Below are 19,108 nucleotides of genomic sequence, written 5' to 3' on the forward strand. Positions count from 1 at the left end.
ACTAAAGGCTCCTGGGAAGGGGGAAGAGCCATTCAGAAAGGAGTCTCCCTGCTGTGTCTCTGCATGAGTAGCTGTTCTGGCTTCTGTTAAGACTAATTAAAACAGGGGCTGCTGTTTACACATCCAAATCGCATCAGCCATGGCCAGCATGACTAATGGTTGGTGTTGACATGAATTGGGAGTCCAGCAACCTCTGGAGGGCCGCAGATTTTCATTCCCAATTTTAACAGCTTGTATAAATGCTTTAGGGGGTGCTTCTTTGGGCATATGGGGAAGAAAAGCACACTTGAGTGATGAGTGCATCCAGAGTCTCTGCACTCGCTACTGTTCAGGTGGGAAGAGATGGAAGTGGCCGTTTTCTGCTGAGACCTCAGTGAGCTGCTGCCAGTCAGAGCGGTAGATTATCCTGGGCAAGAGGGTCTGATCTAGCAGGCAGCATCTTGTGTTATTGCTATGACTCATTGCTTTGCAATTGTCTCCTGGCCGTCTGCATACAGCAGCCTTGCTCTGTATGGTACTGGTTTTAAACCAGTTGCCCAAGTGTCTCAGGGCTCGTGGGTTCACCTGCAAACTGGAGAAACTTGTGAACGTCTTTTTCACACGCACCACAACCAAGTACACATTGCAACCTGTCGGCCATAGGATACTTCTTTCAAGCTTATCTCCAGCAGAAGGCAAGGTGACCCAGCAAGCACTACGTTGGTGAACCCTGGTGAGCTTTCAAAAAATGAAAATGCAGAGGAAAGGGGTCAGGGAGGTAAGGTTGAGTCTTAAATGCCCAGAGGGAGCATTCAAAATGATGGCGCTGTCCCCTCTCGGGAACACACACTGGGCAGTCCTTCCTTTGGGTAGCGCTCCTTATCGACGTCCCATGAATGGTTGTAGCTCAGTGGGACAGCATCTTCAGAGGGTCCCAGGCTCAGTCCCCAGCACTACCAGGTAGGGTTTGGAGGGACCTGCCTGAAATCCCGGAGAGCTGCTGCCAGTCTGTGTCGACAGTACTGAGCTAGATAGACCAATGGTCTGAATTGGGGTAAGGAGCCTCTTGTTTTCCTATTTAAAGGAGCCCTTCATTCAAAACCATGAAGACCAGGTGGCTTCTTTTAGTTGCAGGGGAAGAGCTGTTGCACGCTGGCAGAGCACCTGCTTTGAGTGCAGAAGGTCCCAGGTTCAATCCCTGGTAGGCCTGAAATCCTGGAGACCTGTTGAAACTGAAGCATATGGATTGGAAGGGAAGGGCAATGAGGCCAAGGTTCCCCATGCTGGCCTTTGAGCATCTGGGCTGCCTTCAACATTTGTTGTACTCAGAGTAGACCCATTGAGATGAATGGGCATGACTAGCTTGGGCCCATTAATCCCAGTGGGTCTGCTCTGAGTAACAGTGGCAGCTGGTCCATGAGGGCAAATGGGGCACTGCCACACCAACCTATTTGCAGACAGCACCCACCTTGTGGCATTTGTACAACTCAGCAGGGAGGAGGAGGAGGAGGATGAAACTAGAATGAGTTTCCTCTGCCTGCCGCAGAATCATTGGGACTTTACCTTTCTAGAAGTGCTGGTATCAGCATAATTTCTCTTCCTGTCCCTTTTCTCCGACGAGGCCTGCAAGCTTTGCTCTCTGCAGAATGAGGCTTCCAAGAAAAGCAGGGACTTCTATCCAAGTTCGGTCAAGGGCGCCAGAAGATCTTACTAAAAGTCCACCTAGCTTAGTGCCCTGCTTCCAAGGGGGCCCGGCCCAGTGGTCCTACAAAGACCACACTCAGCGCCTGTAGGACAGATAACCCCTTTCTGCTGGTACTGCAAAGCAGTTGACATTCAGAGGTATGCAATAGACAAATCTGTTATAAAATCATAGGATCACAAGGTCTTCTAATCCGCTTTCTGCAATGCAGGAATCGCAGTGAAATAACCCCGGACAGATGGACAATGTGGGCCTTATTTAGAGACCTCCAATGAAGGAGTGTTCACCATCTTCCCAGGTAGTTACTCTTAATGTTTAGTTGGAATCCCATTTCTTATAATTTGAATCCATTGGTTTGAGCAGCAGAAAACAACCTTGCTTCATATTCAGATAGTTGAAGATGGCGGTCATATCTCTCCTTTTCCAGGCTAAGCATGCCCAGCTCCCTCGACTGTTCCTCATAAGGCTTGGTTCACAGACCCTTGATCATCTTGGTTGCCCTCCTCTGCACACTTTCTAGCTTGTCAATATCCTTCTTAAATTGTGGCGCCCAGAACTGAACACAGTACTCCAAGTGGGAGTCTGACCAAGGCAGAACATAGCGATACTATTATTTCCTTTTGTCTGGACACCATACATCTGTTGATGCAGCCGAGAACTGGGCTAGCTTCCCCGCCGCCCCCCGCTGCATTACATTGGCGACTCATGCTAAGTTTGTGGTCTACTAAGACCACTAGATGGGACGCGGGTGGCGCTGTGGGTTAAACCACAGAGCCTAGGGCTTGCCAATCAGAAGGTCGGTGGTTCGAATCCCTGCGACGGGGTGAGCTCCCGTTGCTTGGTCCCTGCTCCTGCCAACCTAGCAGTTCGAAAGCATGTCAAAGTGCAAGTAGATAAATAGGTACCACTCCGGCGGGAAGGTAAACGGCGTTTCCGTGCGCTGCTCTGGTTCACCATAAGCGGCTTAGTCATGCTGGCCACATGACCTGGAAGCTGTATGCCGGCTCCCTCGGCCAGTAAAGCAAGCTGAGCGCCGCAACCCCAGAGTCGGTCACAACTGGACCTAATGGTCAGAGGTCCCTTTACCTTAAGACCACTAGATCCTTTTTGCATGTCCTTGGCTCTGGCTCCCCCTACTGTTGGGCTCCCGACCTGTCGCAACGCACACCAGGCACCGCTGGTTGAAAACAAACTACAGTAATTTAAGCTGGTGAGAGAGAAGAAATGCTGATCACTACAATTTACTCAAATAAACGGAATGAGTGTGAGCTGACTCAGAAAGAGGAAATGGATTTTGGTCTCCATTTAGAAAGAAAAACCCAGCAACAAAGGTCTTTTGCTGGGAACTTCCCTCTGGTTCAAGGCTGAAATTTGCCAGTCAGCCTCCGGAGTCTGCATGCTTTTCTCTTCCTGCTCTGCTTCGATGAAGACAGCAACTGGCACAGCCATGCTGAAGCTGGCCATGAACTACAGCCTGGGACTTGCTCTGCTCTTGATCTTCATTTTGCCCATGCAAACCATGGGGGGCTTAAAGTGTGCCCAGAATGAATACCCGCTTTGGAACTCAAAGTGCTGCAGGAAATGTCCAGCAGGTAACTTAAGGCTGAAGGTAGGGTGTCAGGTGGTTGCCAAAGTCAGGTGGACGCTGTTGGACCCCAACTCTCTCGCATCAACCCCCAACCAGTTTGGCCCAACAGATTGGGAAGATGGGTTGCGCGATCCAACATCATCCAGGGATGTCTGGCATTTGGAGGAGCCATACGGACTAGAATGTTAGTTAGCAAAAAGGACTCCGAAACACAACAGGGGCAGGTAATCTGTGGCTCCCCAGTTGTTGGGCTGCAATGTTCCATTATCCCCCAGCCAGCTTGGTTCAAGGCAACACCTGGTGGACCACAGATTCTCCAGTTGAGGTTAAATGGCAAAGTGTGTGTGTGTGTGTGTGTGTGTGTGAGAGAGAGAGAGAGAGAGAGAGAGGAAGGTTGCTTTCAGACTTGTTTATTGAGCACCCATCCTGATTTGTTTGCGGGGAGATTAGACCAGAGGTTCCCAAACTTTGGTCTTCTGGCCACCCATGCCTCACTCAGGGGATTCGCACCGCATCTGTGGATTTGCGGTTGAAGGAGGAGGTGACACACCCGTCGCGTAAAAGATCCCCATTGATTTTTTAAACTTGTTGTTATTGCTTCTTTCATTTCTCTTCTTGAATTACGGTCTGAAGTCTATTGGAATTCAAGCTGCAATACAGTGGTACCTCAGGTTACATATGCTTCAGGTTACATACGCTTCAGGTTACAGACTCCGCTAACCCAGAAATAGTGCTTCAGGTTAAGAACTTTGCTTCAGGATGAGAACAGAAATCAGGCTCTGGCGGCGTGGCGGCAGAAGGAGGCCCCATTAGCTAAAGTGGTGCTTCAGGTTAAGAACAGTTTCAGGTTAAGTACAGAGCTCCGGAACGAATTAAGCACTTAACCTGAGGTACCACTGTACAATCAGATTCAACATCTAAGAGATGTATTTGATGCAGCAAAAATATAATGAGAAATGATACAGCATCTAGCGCAGTGCACTGCAATTGGTGCAGAAGGAGAAGGGAAAGAGGGAGTTGTCCAGCAAGACCTGTAGCCATTTTTCCATGGGTGGGAAGTAGCAGTGAGAGCTGGGGAAGCACTGGATTAGACAATGCCAGGTATTTACTGAGCAATTCCTTCCGAGTTGTTTGTGGGGTGGTTAGATGTTACGTCTATTGCCCCCTTGATATTGAGGGACGATTTCCAATCATCGTGGGAAAGGGAGGTCATTAATGAGGTTCAATCCTGCGGATTGTCTCTCCTTTACTTTGAGTCCATGACGTACAATCAACTAGAGCTGTGATCTCCCGGAGACTGAGTGACATTGCCAGACAAGAGGACATAGCCCAGGTAAAACCAGGGATGTTCCTAGGGGACCAGATTTATCGGACCATACCAGCCCCCTACCTTGCAGAAATCCACTATGTGGAATACCGTAGACTTCTTACAGCGGCTAGATTAAATGTCCTTGACTCTGCGATATTGTGGGGAAGGTACAGGGGAGTACCATACGCCCAGAGAACCTGTCATTGTGCCATGGGTGTGGTTGAGTCCACCGAACACATTCTCTTGACTTGCCCTTCCTATGCAGAGCTTAGACAAAATTTTATAGACCCACTCTTATGTCAATTCAGCTTCCTACCCGGAGAAAACCAGGTTTTACACTTGCGGAATAACACCACTAGAGCTATACCTTCCTTGGTGGCCAAATTTCTCTTCTTAGCTTTTAAGCGTCGCAAGACTATAATTGACTGTATTGATATGGGGCTATCTGTTTAGCCCATTTTAGTGTTGGCTAAGTTTTAAAATCTTCCTGGATGTTTTTAACTGTGTATTGACAAAATGTACTTTTTTCTGACTGATGGTCGAATAAAAATGATGATGATGATGATGATGATGTTACGTCAAGCAGATATTTATCCCATGCCTTTCATGTGTTTCCCCATCAGTTTCTTCATGGCAAAACCTCTGAAGCTTTTATTGGAGTGGGGGGGGGGGCGGGTTGCAGAAAGGAGGTTTCGTGCATAAGAGCGCCAACGATGCAACCTTGATTTGCCGGCATGTGCTTAAATCCAAAAATAGTGATAATCTGGATTATAGGGAACAGGAGGGAAGACCCTATAATGGAACGGGATTTTGGTACTCATTTATTTATTGCAATGCACTCTTTGTGGGGCTGCAGTGGAAGAAGACTGAGAAACTTTGATTGGTCCCAAATTCAGCAGCCAGATTTCTGGTTAGCTTTCTGTATAGATAACCTTGTTTTAAAACGGCTTTAGTGGCTGCCATTTCATTTCTGGGCCCAATTCAAGGTGCTCACATTGGTGTTTAAAGCCTTCCGTGGCCCAGGCCCCGAATAACTGAAAGACCATTTCCTTCCCTGCAGACCCTCTGAGTTGGTCTGAGGGGGACCCTCTTGGTAGTTCCTCCATCCTTAGAGGTTCAGTGAGGGTAGCAGCCCAGGAGAGGGCCTTCTCTGTGGTGGCCCCTCAGTTGTGAAACTCCCTCCTCGTGGAGGTGCACCTGGTGTCTTCACCACACAGCTTCCACTGAATGCTGAAGACACACCTCTTCACCCTGGCTTTTGAGGTGTACAGTATATTTTTCAGGCCCACGTTTTGTGATTCCACGTTGTTCCGGACTGTTTGGGTGACAATACAAGAATCCTAAACATCCAGCTACATTTGAAATGTTTGGGGATTGTTTCACCAGTGTGTGTCCCTGCCCTTCGCCTCTTTTTCTCAGCACCCCTTTTTCTTCTGTTTAGGAAAAGAGTTGGCAAAACGTTGCACAGTGTCTACCGACTCAACCTGTGAGCCATGTGACCATGGCTATTACAATGAGGGCTACACCGAATCGAGGTGCAAGCGTTGCACGACCTGCTCCAAAGGTGAGGTCCTGTTCACACACACACACACACACACACACACAAATGTGCCTCAGAATATGTGGGGAAATGAGCATGACTGGGAATGGGAGGAAATGAAACTGACAGATCTGTCGCCCCAGAAGAGAGAGTAAGGCAGACACCAAGCCAGACTGAACTTCATAATAATAATAATAATAATAATAATAATAAATGTATGAGTTAGGGGTGCTAAGATAGGTGCTAGACCCCTCTAATCCCAGCAAGCATTAGAATTTAATCAAGGTGTCTAATTCTTGGAATAGCCAGGCTAGCCTCCTGGTGAGGCTTGGTGTGAGACGGCAAATCCCTCCCTCAAGGGCAGAGTTTGGAGTTGAAAGGGGCAGTGGCATGACTTAGAAATAAAGCAGCAAACTTGAGAGAGTCAGAGCAATGTCTGAGAGCAATGTTTGATTTCTGTTTGAATCCAAGACTGCGGCTTTGGAAGAAACAAGACCCTTTTGGGGTGTTAATGCTGTGAACCCCTCCACTGCAGGCTCAGCTTGTAAATAAACCATAGATCATAAAGACACCACAGTCTCCGCTGTGCCTCATTCCAAAGGGAAACACGAACACTGGGATATTGCGCTGCTCAGAGACTGGGGTGGAATACAGCATATTATTATTTAGACTGGTGGGTTTTCTTTCAAAGAGTGGTGGATATCTTCAACAAACACACCATTATGATGTTTGAGGCAGCTTTACTTGGACATAATAACAGCAGACACTGGGGAGGTAAAGGGGTAAAGGGGACCCCTGACCATTAGGTCTAGTCATGACCGACTCTGGGGTTGCGGCGCTCATCTTGCTTTACTGGCCGAGGGAGCCGACGTACAGCTTCCGGGTCATGTGGCCAGCATGACTAAGCCGCTTTTGGCGAACCAGAGCAGTGCACGGAAAAGCCGTTTACCTTCCCGCTGGAGCGGTACCTATTTATCTACTTGCACTTTGACATGCTTTCGAACTGCTAGGTTGGCAGGAGCAGGGACCAAGCAACGGGAGCTCACCCCGTTGCGAGGATTCGAACCACTGACCTTCTGATCGGCAAGTCCTAGGCTCTGTGGTTTAACCCACAGCGCCACCCGCATCCCTAGACACCGGGGAACCCCTACCCCCCCACACAAAAGGCCTGTAAATTACACAGGCTTTTATAGAGGCATTCACAGGCCTTAGCTTTACATGTGCATAGAAATTAGGTTAGGTTCTCAGAGGCAAAGCATGCCTGCATTATCAGGGCTGGACGCCTGATTCAGCAGGAAGAAATGGTGCCTACTTTCTGTCAGACCATCTCAAGGCATAGTCCTTCCTGCACAAACATTCTTGACATGTCCTTAAGACTCTAAAAATATCCTCTCGCACACTCGTGTGCACCTCTCATCACATGTAGTCTATCTATCCCAGCATATACTATAATTCCCACTACATCTTCCAGGACCGGAATGGAGATTCAGAATCAGCCCTCCAGACTCCTAATGGGACCTTCTCTGCAAGTGCCTTACGCTCTGTATGCTCTGAGCATAGGCTCTCAGGCAAATCCTGATCCCTGGGACCTCTTTTCTGCTGCCACTGATCTATGGCATCTTTCCCCCCAAATCTGCTTTCCACCAGATCAGGCCAGTGGTTTATCGCCTACAGGAGCGGGGAGCCTCCTTCTTTTCAGCTAGCACATCTCGTTCCATCTTCATTTTTTTCTTTTTTCTTCTATAGACAAGGGACTCCGGGAGAAGGAGTCATGCAAAACAACCTCCAACACAGTCTGCACATGCCTCCCAGGCCATTTTCCAGCCAGTGGAAATTTTGGCGAAAAGAGTGAGTACTGAGTTTTCTGAAGTCCAAGGCCGGTGGTGGCCTGTCTAAATATATTGCTAGTGGAAGCCACTTCTTGACTGTTCCTAGCCAAAGTAGGAAGTGACATGCCCAGCACGAATCCAACCTGCTCCAGTATTGCCTTATTTCTTAGGGATTTATTGCAGATATTAATATCGCACAGTTTGAAGCGACTGGATGCATAAGAACTGACTCCTTTCGGGAGAAATCATTCTCCAGACCCATAAAGATATATTCAAAGTTTTACTGGCAGAACTTTCTTTGTAACAGAATTAAAATATCAAATGTACATAAAAAATGTCTTGTGCTGTCCAGCACATGCTCAGCATCTTACAAAATATGAAATAATTTCAACTGACCTAGAAGCAGAGGTCTGTCTCTTCCCACAGCATCCATTTCTAGCCTGGAGCTGTTTTCTCTCTCTCAGCCAGAGAGGGTCTTTCACATGTTCTTATTTCACAGAGCCTTGAGACAAAAGACACAAAGGCAACTCCTCACAAAATGGAGATTTGCAACCCAATACCTTCATTGCATGATCTAAGGTTACAACACTCACACGTTAGCTACCAAAGAACATCAATTAGTTAGTTAATAATCAACTCAGCAAGAGCTCAGATTGCTCTTCTGGGCTTTCATAATGGGGGATAGTCCCCACGTTAAACCTTTTCACCAATACACATTTAGGCATTCTAATTTCAGTGTCAGTTATTAAACTATTATAATTAACAGGGCTATCCACACTTACCTTTCCTCTGTACTTTGCAGGCATGAGCCAAGCACTTGTTTGTTTGTTTGTTTGTTTGTGCAGTTTTTCCCACAAAAACCTGCACCTTACAGCTGAATGGGAAGAAACGTTAATCCACGGAAAACCTGAATTGCTTGTTTGTTGTGATTCAGTTTTAAAGAGCAGGTTTTTGCAGTGAAAGCTCTGGAGCTTTAAAGTGTGGCCCTGTGTCTGCAAAGTGCAGGGCAAAATTAAGTGTGGACAAGCCATTAGTTTGCTTTTTAAAAACTGTTTTGTTTCTTATCATTTCAGTCTGTAAACCTTGTCCCAGTGGGCAGTTTCTCAAAAGAGGGGATGTGAAATGTCAATCTTGGCCAGAGTAAGTATTGTCCAGCAAAAGATCATGTTTAAGGGCAGCTGATGTTGGTAGGGTCAGCAGAACTGGGATAGATAGATGACAGATATATAGATAGATAGATAGATACTCAGATTTACATTTATTTATTACATTTATGTACATTTTCTTATAAGGAATTCTCCTCTCCCCATTTCACCCTCACAACAACCTGGTGAGGTAGGTTAGGCTGAGAGACAGTGACTGGCCCAAGGTCATAACCATTTTATTTTATAAAACAAAACATATACTTGTTAATGGCAAAATAGACTTCACATGTATAAAAGCTCATAAACCTCCATAATTAAAACATATATCAATAATAATAATAATTTTGTAGTCATTTTTATAATGACTTCAAAAGTTTTAAGTTGTTTAAAACTGTTCTAATATTGTGTTTTCATACTAATGTCATGTTTTACTTGTTGTAATTGTAACTGCTGTAGTCTTAAACATACACATCCTCAGGTATTAAAAGTAGTAAGGCTTAGCGCCTTAGGTCGGGTACCAAGAGAATCCAATGAAGGCATTAAAATATATGCATTTAAAAACGTAATTGAACAATCCCATTAAAACAAAATATATAAAATTAAACTGGAGACTTGGCGTCATGAGATCAAGGGAACACCTGTGCAAATGCCAATACAGATGGGGCCTGAATTATCCTAAAAATATTGAAATGTTCTTCTTCTTTTCTGCTCGCAACTTTCCTCTGTGGATCCAAGAGTGACGACTGTCACACGTCAGCCTAGTTCAGAACCGGGGCATGGTGTGTCGACTACGGACTCCACATTTACTCGCGCTGTTTCGTCCACTCGTGTGAAAGTGATGGATCCAGGAGTATCCGGAGCGTTAGGACCCGAGAGCCGGAGTAAGGGGGAGAAATGTCAATTCCTCTGCTAATTTCTCTTGTTCCGTTGCTTTCAATTGGGGGGTCACCAACATGGTGCCTGTAAGTGCAATGGTGCCCTTAAGGTCTTTTCCTGGTGCTCACAAAGACTCTGAGCCCCACCCCCTTGAAAATGATGCAGAGCTGAAGGAGGACGTTGGAAATGCGACACTCCTCCCCACTTCCTTTTTCAGCTCTATGTGCTTTTCAAGGCTTCAGGTTAACCCTGCTGGCTTCACCAATCACCCAACTCACTTTTCCAAAGGACGTGTGTGTGCTCACTTTCTCTCTTTCTGTCTCTTGGGCGAAGGGAGAATTGACCAGAGGAGCTGCTCAAAAGTCCAAATGTACCCCCGAACCAAAAAATGTTGGCACCCCCGTTTCTAGTTTTCCACGGGCTCACTCTGGCCTGTACTTCATTCTTTCTCAATCCCGTCTTAAAGCAGATAATCTACACATATTCTGCAAAATATACATTTTTTAAATCTTACCCCAAAATGACTTAATAGATGCAGCAATTCCAAAACATGTAGGGCCCAGACTATGGGCTATAGCCAATGCTACCCTACTCAGAGTAGACCCATTGAAATTAATGAATCTTAGTTAGCCATGAGCGGCATTGAGCACCTGCCCTGATGTTATCAGACCCACTGAAGTTATTGGATCTAACTTAGGGTCACTCATATTAATGTGTCTCCGTATCCATGATTAAACGGCCCATGGGTGGCACTGTTGGTTAAACCACAGAGCCTAGGGCTTGCCAATGAGAAGATCAGCAGTTCGAATCCCCGCCATGGGGTGAGCTCCCGTTGCTCGGTCCCTGCTCCTGCCAACCTAGCAGTTTGAAAGCACGTCGAAGTGCAAGTAGATAAATAGGTCCCGCTCTGGCGGGAAGGTAAACAGCGTTTCCTTGCGCTGCTCTGGTTTGCCAGAAGCGGCTTAGTCATGCTGGCCACGTAACCCGGAAGCTGTATGCCGGCTCCCTCGCCAATAAAGCGAGATGAGCGCCGCAACCCCACGACTGGACCTAATGGTCAGGGGTCCCTTTATCCATGATTACCAGCAATCCTATCCATGATTACCAGCAAGTAATCCCCATTGAACTAAATGGGGCTTGCTGCTGAGTCGATAAGCATAAGGTTGTACTTAGGGGCACCTTGCGCCCATTGAAACCATAGAATGGTAAGAGCTGGAAGGGGCACAAAGGGACATCTAGGCCAACCCCCCGCAACAGGACTTAAGTCATGATTCCAAACTGAATTTGTAATCTATTTCCCCCTTTCCAATCATCCACACCTTTTTTCTTTTTTATTGGAAAATTCTGAACATCTCTGAGCCACTCTGAGGTGGCATTTGGAGAGTTAACTCCTAGCTTAATAGCTGATGCAATGAGCCCTTAAAATCTCCCCCCAGACAGCTTTAATGTTTGACCTCTCTCCTCTGTCTTTTAGTGTTGGTACTGATCATCTCCACCACTGCAGTGCTGCTTCTTGCAGTGGGAGGGGTGGCCTATTTTCTAATTAGGGGGAAATCCAAGAGGAAAAAGGTGGAGGTCAAGGCAAGGACTGAGGCGCTGTCAAGAATGCTTCAGGAAGGTATGTCCAGAGCGAGAATGAATGACACAAAAATAAAACAGCAGTATTTATTTATTTGTTTATGTATTGCATTTGTAATAAAAAAAAATCTGCCCTTATTCCCTTATGTGGAACACAAGAGCCCTTATAGAGTCCTTTGTAGGTTCTCCATCGGTCGGAGAAAATAACAGAGGCCAACCAGAGAATATTGAGAAGCAAAGCAGTTAGTACGCCTGATCTTTATTGAACTGTTGCAGCAGGGTGCTCCCCTCACACGCAGGAAAGGAGGATGACCCCGAAATAAGATGTGCCTGCCCTTATATAGACATTTTAAATTGCCTTCCCTGGCGCTCAAGACCACCCCCCAGATACATCATACCTACATCACAGAAAGGGCAGTCTACAACAGAAATCTGAGTGCGTTGTTTATCTCCTGTCTGGCAGGTTACCTGTTAATGGTCACTTGATTGGATACCCTGGGGAGCCTGGCCAGTCTTTTGTAATGACAAATACTTAGTTCCTGAGCCAGGTCACAGGCTCACCCTATTCATACACAGACATACCCTTAAGACAGGATTTGTGAACGAAAAGACAATGGGGAGGCTTTTCCATTTTCCTTTGACCTTGCAGAGGTCAATTTGGGAGGGACAAAATGGTTTCAGGACTTTTTCTGTGGGGTTTCAGACATGTGGTTTATATATGCAGTTATGAACATTTATTATATATATAGCCTTAAATTTTTTTATTTCACATTTATATCCCACCTTTGTCTCCAAGGAGCTCAAGGTGGAAATGCATAGTTCTCTCTTCTGCTTCCGTTTAACCACCCACCCCCCCACAACAACCCTGTGAAGTAGGGTAGTTCTGAGAGGCAGTGACTGGCCCAAAGTCACACCCAATGAGCTTTGTGGCTGAGTGGGGGATTTGACCCCTGGTCCTAGCCTGACTCTCTTAACTATTAAACCACACTGGCTATGCACTTTCTGAAACAATATGCAAACCGAAACACAGCTAGCCTTCAAAACTCCTACGGAGAGCTGCAATTCCAGGAGTAGTTTAACCATCAACCCCTATCCTCCCAGGGAACTCTGGGAATTTCAGCTCTTTGAGGCATAGCTGTCAACTTACAGATTTGAAAATAAGGGACCAGCAGCCTTGAAAATAAGGGACCAGCGGCCAAAATAAGGGACCTGCAGCCTCACCTGTTCCAGGCACTCCTGTCTTCCTGTCCTCCTGCAGTCTGGTCAAACTCATGCTGGTAGCTTCGAGAACACTGTCCAACCAACTTTGTAACCAGAGGTTCAACTGAATAGAATCTGAATCACATGCACCACAAGGCCTATGCAGCCTCAACTTAAGATGGCTCCCCGGCCTGGCTTTGCACTGCAAAGTTTGCAGCAGCACGTGCAACAAAATGGCGTCCAGCATTCAAAAAACCCCTCAGCTTGCATTAACTAGCCACACACAAGGCATGCAAGCTCCACCCCCCAGTCATTCTTAGACTTCTTACTGGGTGAGCAATACAGCCAAGCAACACAGTTGGAGCCTCCCTCCTCCCTGGCCGGCAGGGAGGGAGGGAGAGGAGCTGCTTCCTTTGAAATTTAAGGGACATCATTTAAGGGACATTTAAGGGACATCCATCAATAAGGGACAGCAGCGGGACATGGCGCTGGAATAAGGGACTGTCCCTTCAAATAAGGGACACTTGACAGCTATGCTTTGAGGGGAGTAGCGGGTCTCCTAACAACAACCAGCATCTTTAACCAAATTACAACTCCCATAATTCTTGGGGGGCAGCCATGACAGTTTAAAGTGGTAGTGCGGCGCTTAAAGTGAATGTGGCTTCAGTGAAGCTTCCCAAATCTGGTTTCCTTCAGAAACTGCGGGACTATAACTCCTGTTGCCTGGTTGGAGCTTTTGGAAACCAGAACCCAACAATAGACGACCACCTGTTCTTTGGCTCTGAACTGGATCAGAAAGTCCATGTTCTAAGATGACCTTCTCCAGTTTTAGAAACAGGATATGCTTTCTGCGCACAGGTTTTTCCTCACACCTTATCCATACCCTGATTTAAGCTGGACATCCCAGAATTACAGAAGTCATTATTGGCTTCTGATTGGATCCTGGAATGTCCCGTTTTTGGGGGTTTGGCGCTCTGACATAAGTGAGCTGGCTTGCGCCAGTGCACCAGAACAAAAGAGGTTTGGTTTTTGGTCTCACGCTCTGACACTGGTCAACTGGTTCCTGCGGGAGCTCAGGACCAAAAAAACCGAAGCATCCCAATTTGGATCACCCAGATGTTGAAGCTTATGCTTACCTGTCTTCTCCACCTTCACCTTTGCAATTCCCTCCTCCTCATCTTTCAGACGGAAGAAGCAGTTACCGAATTCCCATCCAGGAGGAGCAAGTCGACAGCAAATCAACCTTTGTGCAAAACTAACCTTCCCCAGGATGAAGAAGAAAAATTCGCAACTTTAACCTCTGAGCCAGAAGTCATGGACTTCAAGATTCCCCTCCCTTTCTCCCTGGATTTGACCCCTGGTCATTCTTCCTCCCCCTCCCCACCTCCTTAACACCCCTTTTTCGTTTTATTCATACTTTAAAGCCATGTTTCTCAACTAGTTGGGCATATGAAGATCTTGGGTGTGTTTGTTTCAACAACAACAACAAAGTAAATATACGTAAATAAGAAAAATCAAAAGTCACAAAATTTCCATCCATTTGGAAATTCAAAAGAACGAATTAGGGGAGCCAGGTTTGAAAGGAGTGTGGTGGGATATTTTACTTTAGCTACAAGTGGCTATTAAAAAAATAAAACTGAGAAACACTGCCTTAAAGCAATATTTGAGAATGCCTGATATTGCTGGACTACAACTCCCATTGTCCCTGACCATTGGCCATGCTTGCTGGGGCTGATGGGAGTTAGAGTCCCAGCAACATGATTCCTTACCCCAACCCTATAGATCTGTGTCGGCACTAATGCCTTAAGTTACATTAATGTGATAACAGTGCATTGTTAACGTTCTACCAACTTGCCCATTGGTAGATCTAGTAATCTCCCTATTTTAAAACAAATTCATGTCTGGAGGACAACCCCTTCCATCAGCCCCAAGGGATTCCTTCCACATTGGAAAGGTGAGCTTGGCGGCATTAGAAATAGGGATGTTTAGTTACCTGTATCAGGTTGGACTAAGCGTTGATCCCTTTAGTAATAATAGTTCAAAAACCATCAGTAGCTTACACTTGGGGTCGACCAATTGAAACCATTGGGAGCCAGGTTAGTCTAGAACTCAGGAATAGATTCAAGACAGCCAAAAAGAAGTACACAGCGTAATAGACTGTGGAACTCTCTCCCACAAGAGCCAGTGGTGGCTTTAAAAGAGAGGAAATCCAATGAGGAGCAGGCCTTTGATGGCTACCAGCCAAAATGGCTATGTTCTTCCTCCACTGTGAGAACAGGATCCTGTTCCAGAAGGTTCTTCTTATGTTCTTTGCCATCACCATTAACTTCAATGGGTCTACTCTGAGTAGGACTAGCATTGGCTATGGCTGTGCAGGCACACAGACCCATGTTTTCCTGTCTGCTTCCAGTGTGAGCTCAGGGGGAGTTATATCCAACTTTTAAGTTTCTTACTGCCATTTCAGTCGGCATTTGTAAGTTACCTGTTATGTACTGAGTTGAATAGGATCCAAACTGTAGCAGTCTGATTGGTCCTAGAACAATAGGATCCAAAAGGCAGCAGTCTGATTGGTCCTAGAACAATAGGATTCAGAATGCAGCAGTCTGATTGGTCCTAGAACAATGCAGCAGTATGATTGGTTGGCAGGAACCACCCAATCCTGCTCCAGATAGAAGTGAATCCACAACCTGATTGGCTTACAGTAGAATTCCAGAATTAGCCAATCATGTGCAGCCCATTGTGTAAATAATGTATATAAAGCAGATACTGTGAGGGGACATTTATTCATTCCTCCTCACCACTATGAGCTGAATAAAGAGCATGAAATCACTTTGCGACTCTGAGTATATTTCACTGGCGACGAAGGTGGGATCCCGCTGAGCTGACTGCCACACACAGCACCGCAGCACCGCCAACTGCCGCACCGCTGCCTCGCACCGTGTATCCAGGCTTCAGCTCCGGGGCACAAGGAACTCAGAATGGCAGCCAACAGCAGCTTCTCGCCATTCAACCCAGCATCTGGAGACTGGGAAGCGTACGCCTCCCGTTTCACCTTCCTCCTAGAAGCCAAAGGGGTCACCGACGAAGAAGACGCCAAGAAGAGGGCGATATTCTTCAGCGTCTGCGGAGAGGAGACGTTTGAAATCGCCCGGGCTCTCCTTGCGCCTGAAGACGTCGCTACTGTTCCATACAAAACAATAATGGAACAGCTGAAGGGGCACTTTTCGCCGCAGCCCTCAGTGGTGGCTCGTCGAAATGCCTTCTACGCAAAGCGGCAAGCCCCTGGGGAAACCATAACTGGGTTTGTGACCTCTCTCTGCCAAGCCGCCCGGTTCTGCAACTTCTCAGAGCTGGAGAACATGCTTCGTGACCGCCTCGTCGGTGGCCTGAAGGATGAGAAGCTGCAACGACGCCTCTACGCTAAGAAGGACCTAACGTTCCAGGTCGCTCTGGAGGAGGCCCTGGCAACAGAAGCTGCCGAGAGGTCGACCCAAGAGGCACGGCCGAGCCTGCCATCCCAACCGAGGGTCCACCATGAAGACCTCACCGACGACTCAGGATCCGACAGGGAGGAGGTGCACCGAGTACAGCAGCGCACTCAAGCAGCGCACAGACCACAGCTGCCTCGACGAGAAGGAGGGAACTGCGCAAGCTGCGGGGAGAGTCACGAGAGGAGGACCTGCCGTTTCCGCAACGCAGAGTGCAGGCAGTGCAGAAAATCGGGACACATCGCCCGGGTGTGTCGGGCTCGGCCCACCCGACACCAGGCATCAGATGACCAATCCAAGAGCCCCAGGTCCCGGGGCCCAACACACCAAGGCAACTCGACGGAGCTCACGGACTTCCAGGTATACCAGTTGCCCCACCCCAACGTAGAGAAAATTTATGTAGAGGTACAGATAGAGGGGGCCCCATGCCGCATGGAGCTTGACACGGGTTCAACTCTATCCATAATCTCGGCAAGGACCTTAAGGAAACTGTGTCCCACTGGGGGTCCCAAACTCAGGCCGGCCCCATTCACCCTCCGGGACTTCCAGAAACGTAAGGTCCCCACAATGGGGGTGGGGACCTTCAGGGTGCAATACCGAGGGCGGACGCGGCAACTGGACTTGCTTGTGGTCAAGGGCCCCTACATTAGCTTACTGGGATTGGCATGGTTTGGACCACTGGGGCTAGCTGTCACCGGGGTGAACCACACTAGCTTACAAGTGGACGTGGACGCCATATGCAAGGAATTTCCAGGGGTTTTCGATGGGAAATTGGGACAGTATACGGGCCCCCCCATTGCGCTACAGCTTGACCCCGCAGTACGACCGGTCAGGCTCAAGGCCCGCCGGGTCCCGTTCGCCTTGAAACCCCGTATAGACGAGGAATTGGACCGACTCGTAGAGCAAGGAGTGCTGGAGCCGGTGCCTAATGCTCCCTGGGAAACCCCAATCGTCACACCCGTCAAGCCTAATGGTTCGGTCCGCATCTGCGCAGACTACAAATGTACCATAAACAAGGCCCTCACGGCCCACGCATACCCAGTGCCAGTGGTCAGCCATGTCCTTGCCACCCTGGCTGGGTCGAAAATTTTTGGCAAGCTGGACTTGGCCCAAGCATATCAACAGCTGCCAGTAGATGAGGCCACAGCAGAGGCACAGACGATTGTGACGCACAGAGGAGCGTTCAGGGTAAAGCGGCTGCAATTCGGTGTCAGCGTGGCACCAGGCATATTCCAGAATATAATGGACTCTCTCCTTAAAGGGATTCCTGGCGTCACCCCCTTCTTCGATGATGTGTTGATTGCCGGCCCCACACCAGAGGAGTTTGAGGACCGCCTCCGCACCGTTCTGCACCGTTTCCAGACGGCGGGTCTCAAGGTGAAGCGGGAAAAATGTCTACTAGGAGTGCCTCAGGTGGACTTTCTGGGATTTATGGTGGACGCAGAAGGGGTCCACCCGACTGGGGACAAGGTACGGGCCATTTGTGATGCCCCAGCGCCCAAGAGCAAGACTGAACTTCAGGCCTTCTTGGGACTATTGAACTTTTACCATTCCTTCCTTCCCCACAAGGCGGCGGTAGCGGAGCCCCTACACAGACTCCTGGACAAGCGGGCCCCTTGGGTGTGGGGCCAGCGCCAGGAGGCCGCATTCCAGGCAGTCAAGGACTTGCTTGTCTCAAACTCGGTCTTGGCACACTTCGACGAGAGGCTGCCGGTGGTGCTAGCATGCGACGCCTCACCCTATGGCATTGGAGCTGTCCTGGGGCACCAACTCCCGGATGGAAGAGAGGTACCGGTGGCGTACTTTTCCCAGACACTCAACACAACCGAGCGGAACTACTCGCAAATCGACAAGGAGGGTCTGGCAATCGTAAAGGGAGTAAAAAAATTCCATGATTTCTTGTACGGGCGGCCCTTCACCGTGGTGACTGACCACAAGCCGTTGCTTGGCTTGTTTGCCCCCGAAAAGCAGACCCCCCAAGTGCTGTCTCCTCGCGTCCTCAGGTGGTCAATTTTCCTTGCCAGCTACCAGTATGCACTGATTCACCGACCTGGGAAGGCGATGGGCCATGCGGACGCCCTCAGCAGGCTACCACTACCGGAAACAGGCCCTGACCCAGCACCTGCACAAGAGGTTATGAGCCTGGAGCTGCTTCCCGACCGCCCCATTCAGGCACAAGAAGTTGCACACCATTCCAAGAAAGATAGGGTCATCTCCCGGGTCCTGGACTGGGTGTGGAGGGGATGGCCCAGCAGCAGCCCCGGGCCAGAATTCGCCGGCTACACAACCCGCAAACATGAACTGTCGGCCCACAAGGGGTGCCTGTTATGGGGAAGCAGAGTCGTTGTTCCCCAGCCCCTCTGCAAAAGGGTCCTCACAGCCCTACACGAGACACATCCAGGGGTAGTAAGAATGAAGGCCCTTGCCAGGAGTTATGTGTGGTGGCCGGGGATCGATGGAGAGATAGAGGCCTGGGTCAAACACTGCCAGGCCTGCCAAGAATCCCGCCCAGATCCCCCAAGGGCCCCAGTCCAGTCCTGGGAGTCCGCCCGAGCACCATGGTCACGCCTGCATGTGGATTTCGCTGGCCCCTTTCAGGGGAAAACATTCTTCATAGTGGTGGACTCCTACACCAAATGGCTGGAAGTCGCACTGGTACCGTCCACTTCCACGTCCGCAGCCATCCGGGTACTACGCAGGCTGTTTGCAACCCACGGGCTCCCTGACACTCTCGTCTCAGACAACGGGACTGCATTTACGTCAGGAGAATTCCAAACCTTCACAGCGCAGAACGCCATCCGCCACATCCGTTCGGCGCCGTTCCACCCTGCCACCAATGGCCAAGCAGAACGCATGGTGCGGACCACCAAGGAC

The 19,108-nt window shown here is 48.5% G+C and overlaps 1 protein-coding gene across 1 annotated transcript; it reads left to right on the forward strand.

The window, feature by feature from the left end:
• Positions 1-3,006: 3,006 nt before the first annotated feature.
• TNFRSF4 (TNF receptor superfamily member 4) lies at positions 3,007-14,062 on the forward strand. Its single transcript, XM_081016265.1, has 7 exons — positions 3,007-3,273; positions 6,020-6,142; positions 7,865-7,966; positions 9,021-9,087; positions 9,828-9,973; positions 11,443-11,586; positions 13,932-14,062. The coding sequence occupies exons 1-7, from the start codon at positions 3,078-3,080 to the stop codon at positions 14,003-14,005; spliced, it is 852 nt and encodes a 283-aa protein (XP_080872391.1). The 5' UTR covers positions 3,007-3,077; the 3' UTR covers positions 14,006-14,062.
• The last annotated feature ends 5,046 nt before the right edge of the window (positions 14,063-19,108 follow it).

The sequence above is a fragment of the Podarcis pityusensis genome (assembly GCF_964106645.2).
Source record: "Podarcis pityusensis genome assembly, chromosome: 8".
Classification (NCBI taxonomy): Eukaryota; Metazoa; Chordata; class Lepidosauria; order Squamata; family Lacertidae; genus Podarcis; species Podarcis pityusensis.